Below are 12,493 nucleotides of genomic sequence, written 5' to 3' on the forward strand. Positions count from 1 at the left end.
CTTATCAGGGTTTCAGTGCCCGTACATTGGCAGAGCGATGGCATAAACTTAAAGGGTTTGTTAAAAATGGTCCTTTGAAGATGCCCTCTCTAAGCCAAAGCTCTGTCTAAGGAAAAGTGTGAGACGTCTAAATTGTCAAACTCTGAACCTAAAATGAGAAGCCATTCTGTGCCGACCTCACCATCAGCACAAGACTCAAAATCACATAAGTCACTGGTTCCATCTGTGTCTTAGGAACCAAGGCCAAAAGTACCTAAATTGACTGAAATATTATCTTCGGCACCAATGGTTCATTCTTCATTGATAGTGACTACTTCGGCGCCAATGACCTCTTCAGTACCAACAATTTCTTCTACACCAGCTTCACTCACATTTCATTTGGTTCCAGCTTCCCCCTCTGCACAGCAGCCTATGATGCCGAAAGTCGAGACATGTAGATCACCCAGGACTAAGTATTCCCCCTCTGTGGATCAGTTCCTGGTCAGCTCCCCAGCACTTTCATTAATAGGCCAGAGTATCCCTCGGGAATGTCAATCTGTTCCTCCAGACGTCTTTCTGAAGTGGACGTAGTTAGGTGGACCAGCTTTTGGTGGCCAGGGTCTTCCCACACCTATGCAGACCTCCCTCCCAGAGCTGCGGCATATTCTCCAAGGACTTCACCAAACCTTCCTCCTTCCACAGTTTGGAGCCCACCACTTTGACTTTCCCGGTCCCAGCTGTCTCAGTGCTGACCGTGGAACTTACCTCGGCACTGGGGTCATCTCTGATGTCCTTGGCACCATTGCATCTGGTGCACACCTGGGACCGTGGTTTGGCTGTCAGTCCTGAGAGTTTCTGTATGGTTCCAGTTGTTTCTATGGCACTGTCTTTGGCTCTCAAGACCATGGGGTTTTAAACCCTCCCCTGGCTCCTGTTCTGGATGACAGCTCATCGGAGCAAGGTGTGACCCCGGTTCCGAGGTTGTCTTTCTCAGTTCCAGGCTCCCATCCCTCTGCAGGTGGGCCTGCCTTCCAGATTATGGAAAAGGCTTTAGCCTCATCAGGCTCCCAGCTGGCTCCTTCTTTGTCAGTGTGGCACATTTATTTATCCTCTGGTTTGCAGTTGTCACAATCTATCACATCCAGACAGTGGGCACCGGAGCTGCAAGACATCCCTGTTCAGGGTCCCTCCTCTTTGAAGTCTTCCCCAGAAATTCCCACTGGGGAACCACCTCTTAAGAGGACTTGCAAGAGGAAGCATCTAGATTCTCTAGAAGAATCTGTCACGGAAGACACAGATTACAATGAAGGGGAGGGTTCCCCCCATCACCCCCTGAAGATTTCTCCTTTGGAGACATCCTAGAAATCCTGAAACAAAGGGGTGATTGGAAACCCTCAAACCCATCCTGTGTGGAATCTGTGTTCCTGAAAGCTTTTTGTGCCTACCCATCTACTTCCTGGGTGACCCCACCCACTGACATACTGAGCAATCAGCTTAATTAGTGTGGAAGGCTCCTGATTCCATAGAGCCCATTCCCCGCAGACCAGATAAAATTTTGACAGCCCCAGAAGTCCAGCCTCATTGAACAAAGGGTCTAGCAGTAAATGCCGTGGTGGCAGCCACCAAAAAGGAACTAGCCAGGGAGAGTTCTACTGTTCATCCTTCTAACCGAGAGTCTAGGACAATGGACAGGTTTGAGAAGTGGGTCTTTGCATCGACCTTCACTATTAGGTCCTTGAATTTCTTGGCACACTTTACTAGACTCCAAAGGGATCTGATAGCTGAGGTTTCAAATACCCTTGCAGGAGATGTGTCTGACATGGTTTGGAATAAGGTTGCCTCACAGCCTGCCTCAAACTCTTCCATGCGGCTCATTGCTCATGCGGCCGAAGGAACATCTAGGTCAGTGGGTACAGGCATTGCCATAAGGCTCCATGCCTGGATGTGCTTGTGTGATTTCACTAAGCCTTTCAAGTCTTCCTTCATCAATGCTCCTGTTGAAGGTTCCTCTTTGTTTGGCCCTAAAGTTAGACACACACTAGCCAGTTGTGAAAAAGATGGAAAGACCCTTTCTGCTGTGGGTGTTCATTTTTCTACTCTTCAATATTCCTATTCTAGAAATCATAGGAGTGGGAAAATGTGGTTCAAGAAATCCCAAGGGTAATTTTGTGCCAGATGTGGTGAGTACCCCCCCCCCCCTGAGGCAGAGGGAGGAATTCCACTGGAAGATTCCCTCCCTCCCTTTGGGAGAGGAGTTCTGCATAATCAGGGCTCCAGAGATTCCTTTTCCAGCAACCGTACCAGCACTCCTGAATGGAGGCCCAATTGCATACCTCTGGAAGCAGTCGGGGAAAGATTTTCACTGCACCAAACAGCCTGGCTCACAATAACCTCAGATACTTGGGTGCAGAGAATTATCATCAGAGGTTAGCACATTCCCATCAATCTCTTACTAAAGTTCCAAAAGTGAATCCCCAATGTTCCACCCAGTCAGAGGCATCTGGAAGCAGTAAGAAATTCAAAAGCTGCTCCAAAAATGTCATCCAAGAAGTCCAACCAGACCAAATAGGATCCAGATTTTACTTGAGATTCTTTTAGTGCCAAAAAGACAGAGGACTGGAGACCAATTCTAGATCTCTGCCTACTGAACAAATTTGTACAACAGATGAAATTCTGGATGGTCACGTTCAGTCTATTCTTTACTTTTTGGAGAAGAATGACTGGGTATGCTCTATAAATCTTCAGGATGGGTATTACCACATAAAGATGGACAAACATTTTAGAAGATATCTCCGCTTACAGCTAGGAGCTATTCTTCAATTCCAAGCACTGCCCTTCAGTCACACCATAGTCCCCATGGTGTTCACCAAATGCATGACAGTGGTAACAGCTCGCTTGAGACTATGAGGATTCAGAGTGTTTCCATACTGAGATGACTGGCTTCTCACCGCCCCTCTAGGCATCTACTGCTTTACGCCACAGACTTCATGCTGCATCTCGCTGAGGCACTAGGCATTTCAGTCAACAAGGAAGAGTCACAGTTGACTCCTACACAAGATCTAGAGTTCACTTGAGAAAGACTAAATACAATTTCTTGTGTAGCCTCCCTTCCCCTCCACAGCCTGATAAAGCTAAAGTCGCAAGTTCAAGCAATCATTTCCTGAAATGAAGTTTCTGCTCGCCTGGTACTTCAAACTCTAGGAATCATAGCAATGACTATAACTTTAGTACCCCTGGCAAGATACGACATGAGGCTACTTCAGTGGCTCTTGGTGTCCCAATGGTTGATTTTAACTCAACCCATGTCTCATCCAAGTCTGATAACAAATCACTGCAAAAAGGATTTATCCTGGTGGATGAAGTCAGAAGAAAATCTGTGGCATTGCACTTTTTCAGCCTCTCTGCCTAAAAGCGATAGTGACCACAGACGCTTCCTACATCAGGGGGTATTATCTGGGAAGCACTGTTCAAGGCACTTGGTCCCTGCAGGAGCCCAATGTGCACATCAGTGTCCTAGAATTGAGGGCAGTGCTTTTAGCATTGTAAGCATTCCAGCCTGTCTTTCCTTTGGGGACAGTTGCAAGCCAATCAGATAACATGTCGGTAGTTTGGTACATCAACTAGCAGGGGGGTACCAGATCCTAGCCATTACGTCAGGAAGCCCTCAGGATTTGGCAATAGGCTATTGCTTCCAACTGCTTTCTGATAGCAATGTATATCCCAGAAACTCCAATCTGATTGCGGACAAATTCAGCAGATGCATCCTCCTGCCTCACAAATGGTGTCTCAACCATAACATAACAATGAATATCTTTCATCAGTGGGGCAAGCCTTGCTGTGATCTGTTCATCTCTCCAATAAAAAACAAATGCAGCAGCTACGTTTCCCTAATTCCCCCTCATGGGGAGTCGTTGAGAAATGCACTTCTTCTCGATTGTCCCCCGGGACTACTTTATGCCTTTCCCCTACTCCACTGATTCCTCAGTTTTTGAGCAAAGCCCAAAGGTTGAGAAACAAAGTAATTCTCATTGCATCCTATTGGCCCCACCAAGTTTGGTTCCCTTTTCTTTGGCCTCATCTGGTTCAGCACCCTTGGATTCTGGACCCAGTTCCCAGACCTGCTGTCTCACTCACAGGACTTGGTGCATCCCAGTCTCCAAATTTCAAGCTGATAGCTTGGTATCTCCAATTCCAGTAATTGCCAAGCATAATAACTTCCCCTCTTCAGTAAAAAAGATTCTTCTGGCTTCCCATAAACCATGCACTAGGAAACTTTACCTTAGCAACTTGAAAAGATTTTCAATTTGGGCTTGTACAAACAACAGAGACCCCTTTTCAGCATCAGTTGATATAAAGCCCTGGAATATTTAGCATCCTTATTTGAATTGGGAGCCCCCTACTTCCACAATTAAGGTTCAGTTAGCAGCTATTTCCAATTTTCATAACAGATTTGATGATCATTCCTTGATGTCTCGTTTATGCAAAATTTTTCTTAAAGGTGCTTTACATCTAAAACCCCCCATTCAAAGATCCTATAGCACCATGGGATTTGACTTTAGTTTCACAATGCCTTGTTCAACAGCCCTTTGAGCCAGCAGCTACTTGCAACCTCAATTTTTTTTATCTTGGAAACCCTCTTCCTGGTGGCTATCACATCAGCCACTAGAATATCCAAATTACAAGCTTTATGTGTAAAAGTATCCCTATATCATTTTTCACAAAGCGAGTGTGTCACTAAGAACTCCTCCCCAAAGCAGTCTACAGACTTGCGAGTCTTCTTTCCAAATTTTTCAAACAAAGGTGAATATTGTTTACATTTGCTGGATGTCCACAGACAGTTACATTTTGTACCTAGACAGAACAAAATCTTGTAGAAAATCGGACCAACTAATCGTATCCTTTTCAGGACCAGGATTGGGTAAACTGGTATCAAAAGTTACCTTATCAAGATGGCTTTGAGATTGTGTCACCTTTGTCTACATTCAGAATAAACTCAGACTACCTGCTCCAGTTAGAGTGCATTCCACCAAATCTGTTTCCACTTCAGCTTTCATTCCAAGGCTTTTGTGGAGGAAGTATGTGCAGCTGCAACATGGGCTCTTCTTCATACCTTTATCACTCATTACAAATTAGATATGGTCTCCAGGGTAAGAGCATCCTTTGGATCTATGGTACTCAGGAATATCCTTCCTTAGGATCACCCAATGTCTAAGGTAGCTGGGGACTCTGACCCATCTGTCAAGAATGAATGAAGATTGACAAAATCAGATAAAGAAGTTATGTCCTTACCATAATGTTCCATCTGTGTTGTTGATCTTCATCCGTTCTTGACATCCCACCCTGCTGCCCCCTCCAAGAGACTTTTGGAGGATGGGACCTTGTTCTAGGAGGTTATAGGGTTATACCTTAGACAGGGTTTCTGTCTTTTCTATACTAGTCTGAAAACTCGATTTGAAGTAATGGAGAGAAGGTCATTGTGGGTAGAGCCTTAGCTTAGTTTTTGGCTGGTGCGAGCTGTATAACTGCTGAGTCAGTTCCAAGAGGTCAGAACTGAACCCATCTGTCAAGAATGAATGAAGATCAAAAGCACAGATGTAACATAGCTTCTTTTTTTGAACATATCTGAATGTAACCCGCACTAGGTTACTTAAATATAAGCACAGAATTAACCAAGAATATTAAAATGAGGATTGGAGACAGATGGTGTTGACATCACTGCACGTTATACCATTTCCAAGGAGGAACGGAAGCTCACCAGTTACTTTGTTCTTCTCTTGATGGAAAACAAACTTCACTCCATCTTGTTCTAGCACCTGTGATAATAAACAGTGAAGGTATATATTAATATCTACATTTTACTGTAGACACCTATGGTTTCTTTATTGGTGATTGTGTTGTGCTGTGTTTAGCACTGATTTGCATAATAAAATAATGTGTAGTATTCATGTTGTATGGAGAACAACTGCCAATGAATAACTGGTTGCTAAGTATCAGCCTGCTGTATTTTCACATTTCAGTGTTTCTGGAATAACTGAATGTTGCTTTTATGAATGATCAGTGTTGTGGAGTCATGTAGTGTGTGCTTAAATCATTTATCTGACTTTTAAGTTGTATGAGTGGTCCATCTAGGGTAATAATAAACCGAGCTAGGTGAGCAGATATAGTCATCTTACTGATTGCTCTCTTTTGCTTTTAAGGGAGAGCCAGGACCCCAAGGATTTCCTGGACGTCCAGGATTATCAGGATCAGATGGATTACCAGGAATTGATGGAAAACCAGGGCCACCAGGGTTACCTGGACAGCAGGTGAGAAAAGCCCTTGACTGAATAGTGCTACTGCTGTTGTGTAGTTTACAAAAGCATGTTGTAGGAGCTTACATAATGAATTTCACTGGATTAGACTGCTGTGTTCTAAAATCAGTTTCAATCATCCCTAAACAGATATTTAGTCTATGCCATTTCATTAGTCAAGGCCAGTGACAAACTGTTTCCACTTAGTCAAAAGGTTCACAAATATGATTTTATCCTGACATACTGCTCTCCTGGTGAAAGCTGTGTAAGTATATTGTACCTTCTCTAATTAGTTCATTGTGTAAATAAGCTTTTAACCCTTTACCTGTCAGTGGAAGGAAACAAATGGTCATGAGAGAAATGCTTAGTACCCTGGGTGATATATGATAGAAGAAACCATTAAAATACTGTCTGGACCTGAAAACTGAAAATTACAGCAAGTTTTTAAATTTTTAATACCCCCTCCTCCTGTGTCTCTCACAAATATAATGTCATTAATTACATCTCAAAATTGCATATAATGTTTATTTGCTTCATTTATGTGCTTCTGCTTTTTAATGTTTTTAATCCCTGAGTTTAGTTGTCCACCATTTTATTGACATTTGCTTTGTCCCATAAAGATTCCGCCCTCTGCAGTAATAGGGAGCTAGGAGCACTTTCCCAGATGTGTAGACTGATGACCATTAATCACTTCCTGATGCTCCCATTCTTCTTTTTCCCTACATATACGATAAGCTATGAGTTGAACCATAAAAACTGATGGGATGTTGAACATGCTGGTTCTATCCTCAGATGGTGCTGATAAAGTTATGACATCAAGAGCGAAATGACGCAATGGCTACAGTCTGTGGATGAATACTACTACATTTCACACCCTGATGAAGTTTATTTTTAAGTAACTCATTTTTTAAGCTTTTTTCACTTTACGTTCTTAGTGAGGACTGCGGAGGCTACATGCTAAGCAAGGAGGGCTAACCTTCCTTTCCCCCATCCACATATTCTACTCATATTGTTGTAGCCACAAATATCACCAGGCAAGCCAAGGCATAAAATCTTTCAAGCATGTCCTGCTTCTGCCCTAAGCATATTCCTAGTAGTTCATTCCTGGCAAAACTTCCAGACGGAGCTGCCTTGGAAAGCATCATTATAATATGCTCAGTCCACCTCGCTTCCTCCTGAGCTGAAGTAGCAACATCTTTGCTGTGGGATTATCCCAGCTAACCATGCTCCTTACCATGTCACAGACAATAAGTCCACCGAATTTGCAGGTAGAGCTGTTTTCTATCACTTGTAACCCATGATGTTATTGTTCTGGTATGTACTAAGTTCTCATAACCATCGGAAAGGATGGATGTAGATCTGCAAGTAAGCTGATAAGTCTGTACAAGAGCTCAGATGTTCTTTGTGTTTCACTGTTGCAGTCATCACATTTGGGTTATCCCTGCCAGGGTAACCCTTGGCCAGCCCGAATACCAGAGGCTTAGTATTTCTGTGTCGGTTGCTGTCACTTCAGGACTGACGTCAGGTCATCAGTAGTATAAACTAAGGCAGCCAATGCCATTACATCAGTCTTTCCTGCCATGGAGCCAAAGCAGAAGCAGTTCGCAGGAGTGCTGGTCGGCCGCTACCTGAGTTTCATCGACCGATTTGAAGCTGACGTCTTCTAAAGCTAAGTACCCTGTTGGGGATCCTTTTTTCTTGCACTAGCCAATGTCAGAAAAAGTTAACAATTGTCTTCCTTGTGGAAAGCAAATACCACACCGAGACTTTCATTCTTACTGCTTCACTTGTTTATGCCCAGACCACAAGGTCCCCCACTGCCGCTTCTGTGCTTTGTTCAACACCAGAACTATCAATCGTTGAGCCCTTATTGTAGCTAGATATTTTCGCTTACAGCCCTCTAACTCCGATATGGCTTTGGTAAACCATCCGACAGCAGATCTTCCGAAAACATGTAAAGATAAAGACAGAGACAAACCGCACAGGTCCAAACCTACTGATGATGCTTCTGTTAAGCTAGTCCTCAGTTTACCGGTCCTCAGTGAGTTGCTTTCACATCCCCTGATTCCCACTTCTGTTAATTTGCAGGCCGCTACCGACACCTTTTTGGAGTCCGGTATGCACAAAACTCTGCTTTGACTAAAGATCCTGCGGTCATATCTACCTTGGATGGGTCTGGAGCTGCTGAGGAGGCACCGGCTTCCGAGGAAGTCCTTTGCACTACCGATTCTCGACACAAACTGACATCTTCTTATGCGACTACCGTTCTTTCGAGAACTACCGAGTTTCTTAAGCCCAGAGTATGAACCACACCCAAGAAACCGATGACCCAGTCTCAGGCACCTCCTTCCTTGCTTCAGTCTCAAATGTTTAAAATGGTGGAAGACCTTATCATGCTGATCAGGGGAAGCCAAGCTACCCCCTCCAAAATGGAAAAGAGATCTGTCCCCTGTAGTTTTGTCTGAACAAGAGTCAGATGACTCTGATGCATCTGAATATCAAGACATGCAACCCCTCCCTACTTATGAGGATTCTGATGCAGAGGATTCCATCCCTTCCGCCTCTCCCCCTGAGGATTTTTCCTTTGGGGAAACCCTTCGTACCTTAAGGGAGCATTTCCAATGGGAGAATCAGGACTATCCTTAGTCTAAAAAGAGACTCAGGGAATTCTTAGATCTTCCACAGCACAGACCCTTGGCCACCCCCCCAGTCCTGGATATTTTCCAGAAAACCAGACAGGTACTATAGAGTCCCTGACTCGCACAATTTTTTTCTTAAAAATCCTACTGCTGACTCTGAGGTAATTTCTCAAGGCTGTAAAGGGATTAAAGCAACCTCTGCTAAGAATCCCACCCCCTCAGATAGGGATTCTCGAGCAATAGACAGATGGGGTAAAAAGTATACACCTCAGCTACTCTTGCTATCAGGCCACTAAATTGTCAGTTCCATATGCTAAAATTTCAGCAACATACCCTGGAACTCTTCAAACAAAACATGTCTTCTTTTCTTGATTGGCAGAATCTAAAGAGTTACAAGAGTTAATGCATTCTGCAAGTCAAGTAACTAAGCACACCTTGCACTGTGGTTTTGATGCCCTAGAAGCTTCTTGCAGAGCAGCAGTCACCGGATCTGTCATTAGAAGGCATGCATGGCTTAAGGAATAGCCCTTGCCAGACCATGTCAAATCTAAATTGTTGGATGCCCCCTTGCACAAAGTCCACTTATTTGGCACTAAGGCAAAAGAGGTCTTAAAAAAGATGGAAGAAAAAGCAAAATATATGCGGAAAGTTAAGGATTTTTTACAGATCCAGCCACCCAGGCTCACCAGGCATTGTCCCACCAAGCACTGGTCCTTTCCTGCTCCCATTAAGCCAGTCCAGGCCAGAACCTGGGAGACCAGACCCCCCCCCCCCAGATGGCAGCCACAGGGAATGCAGAGATCTAAGCAGTGGGCTACCTCCACTTAAAAACCAGGGAGTTCTAAGTCACCCCTTATGGTAAAAACTCACAATGACTCACCTCCCCCCCCCCTCCCTCTGCCCACCTTCACTTACCCCTAGGAGGAAAACTCTCCTTTCACGCAAGCACCTGGGCCACCATTTCCAATGACCGCTGGGTTCTCAACATAATGTTCCAGGGATACAAATTTTCTTTCCATACCCTTCCTATCCCAAAAGGGTTACCAATTCTACCTCCAAACCAGTGGGCAGAGGCGCAAACGTAAGTCCTTTTCCCTGCTCTGTATGAGGGCAGTAGAGCACACTCCTGCAGAATAAAAAAGGCCAAGGTTTCCACTCCAGACTTTTTCTGGTACCCAGAAAAGAGGGCACCTGGCACCCCATCATCGATCTATCCATTCAAAACACCTTCCTGGTGAAATCAAAATTCAAAATGCTCACCCTACAGCAGCTGCTACCCATTGGCTAGCCACCCTAGATCTAAAAGAGGCCTACCTCAATATTTCTATCAGGGAATCATGCAGGAAATATCTCCGTTTCAGGGCAGGATCTCAGCACTTTCAGTTCTCTATGCATCCCTTTGGCTTATCTACTGCTTCCAGAGTTTTCACTAAATGTCTGGCTCTGACCATTGCCTTTTGCAAACAAAAGAATATCCAGCTTTACCCATACTTAGATGACTGCCTAATTCAGGCAGACAGCCAGGAAAAGCTGCTCAAGCACCTGGCCTTTGTAAAGTCCCTACTAACCTCCCTAGGGTACACAATCAACGAAAAGAAATCCAAACAGGTGCCCACACAGAGGATTATAGTCCTGGGAGCAAGCCTGGACACAGCATCCCAGATGGCATTCCTTACACCAGAAAAGCAAAATTTCCTGACAGCCTACCTCTCTCAACTAGCCACCAGACCCCAGCTATCTGCAAGGAAGACCCTGCAAACTCTGGGGTTCATGGCATCTTGCATACTATGCATTCCATATGCCAGACTGCAAATCAGGAAACTTCAATGGTACCTAAAAAGCCTTTGGTGTCAACTCTCTCAAGACCTGGAGACTCTTATACCTATAATTCCTTGCCTCAGAAAAAAATTTCTTTGGTGGGCAACAGCATGCTCCCACAACAAGGGACTACCTTTCTCACCCACCCCCTGCCACCCAGACCCTCACCACAAACACATCAGACTATGCCTGGGGTGCACACCTGGATGGCAGGTGCATACAGGGCCAATGGAGCCCACAGCAAATCCCTCTGCACATCAACCAAGAAGAGATGATGGCTGTCCAGCACGCCTTGATAGCTTTCAAGCCCCTTCTCTCCCCAGGGGCTCTTCTGATCAAAACAGACAATACCACTGTAATGTGGTATATCAACAAGCAAGGAGGGACTCAGTCCTACCCTCTATGCAGGCTGGCTATGACCCTTTGGCACACAGCCTCTGCTATGCAACTCCACCTGTTAACACAATTCTACCAGGTTCTCTCAACTCTCTGGCAGACCAATTACGCGGAAATCTTCTGGACCCACACGAGTGGCAGCTCAACAGAAGAAACTTCACCCTAATAACTCAGAAATGGGGCAACCCCAAAGGTTGACCTCTTTGCCTCCCACACCAACCATCAGCTCAGCAAATTCTGCACCAGGGAGCATCACTGCATGGCTTGGAAAGTGGATGCCCTGTCTTTCCCCTGGGTCAGTCTTATCGGTCTATGCCTTTCCTCCACTACCTCTCATCCCCAGGGTACTGCTCAAAATAAAGGAGGAAAAACCAAGGACAATTCTTATATCTCCAGACTGGCCTCAACAGAATTGATATCCCTTGCTGCGCAGCCTGTCCCCACTGCCACCATGGCATCTTCTGCAGATTCCAAACCTCTTGACCCAGAGGGAAGGGGAATTCATGCATTCCCAATTGCAGACACTCAGTTTGGCAGCTTGGCTTATTCCATAACCCTCGATCAATCTGCCAACCTCAGTAAACAGGTTTTAGATGTTATACATGAGGCCAGACACCCTAGCACTAGAAAGTCTTATGCTGACAAATGGGAAAAGGTTCTGCACCTGAATGCAGGCTGAGAGAGCCAGTATGGCACAGCCCTCCCTCCCTCTCATCCTCGATTACTTAGCTGACATACTACACAGTGGCCTCTCTTTTTCCTTAACATTCATGCCTCTGCTGTCTCTGCTCATTTTCCCACTCTCATACCCCTTGATCAAACAGTTCCTAAGAGGGGCTACCAACTTGAGGCCACCCAGAAGAGCACCAACCCCAGCTTGGGACCTTAACTTTGTGTTGGAAAAGCTCACCCTGCCCCCCCCCCCCCTTCAAACCTGCTTCCTCTGCAGAGCTAAAATTTCTCTCCTGGAAGACAGCTTTCCTTCTGGCCATCACTTCAACCAAAAGAGTCTCCGAGCTGCAAGCACTCATGGCTGTGGAACCCTTCATCATTTTCCATGCTGACAAGGTATCCCTCAGGACTAACCCATCCTTCATGCCCAAGGTGGTGTCCAGTGTGGCTCTCAACCAATCCATTAATTTTCCCACCTTTTTTTCCTTATCCCCAGAACAAGGGGGAAAGGACCCTGCACACTCTAGATGTGCACAGACAGCTCATATTCTATCTAGACAGGACTAAATCCTTCAGAAAGTCTGATCAACTGCTGATCAGCTTTGCTACAGGGGCAGTAGGCAAAGCCATCTCCAAAAAAACATTTCCAAATGGATAGCACACTGCATCCATTTCTGCTACAATCAACATGAAAAGCCT

General features: G+C 45.1%; 1 protein-coding gene across 1 annotated transcript in view; it reads left to right on the forward strand.

The window, feature by feature from the left end:
• The window catches only part of LOC122790647 (collagen alpha-1(IX) chain-like), a 530,662-nt gene that overhangs the window by 279,496 nt on the left and 238,673 nt on the right, over positions 1-12,493 (forward strand). The window contains exon 5 of the mRNA XM_044058171.1: positions 6,177-6,284. Within this exon, the coding sequence (XP_043914106.1) occupies positions 6,177-6,284 (108 nt within the window). The remainder of the gene's footprint in view (positions 1-6,176; positions 6,285-12,493) is intronic.

The sequence above is a fragment of the Protopterus annectens genome, chromosome 16.part0 (assembly GCF_019279795.1).
Source record: "Protopterus annectens isolate FY-2018-M chromosome 16.part0, PAN1.0, whole genome shotgun sequence".
Classification (NCBI taxonomy): domain Eukaryota; kingdom Metazoa; phylum Chordata; order Ceratodontiformes; family Protopteridae; genus Protopterus; species Protopterus annectens.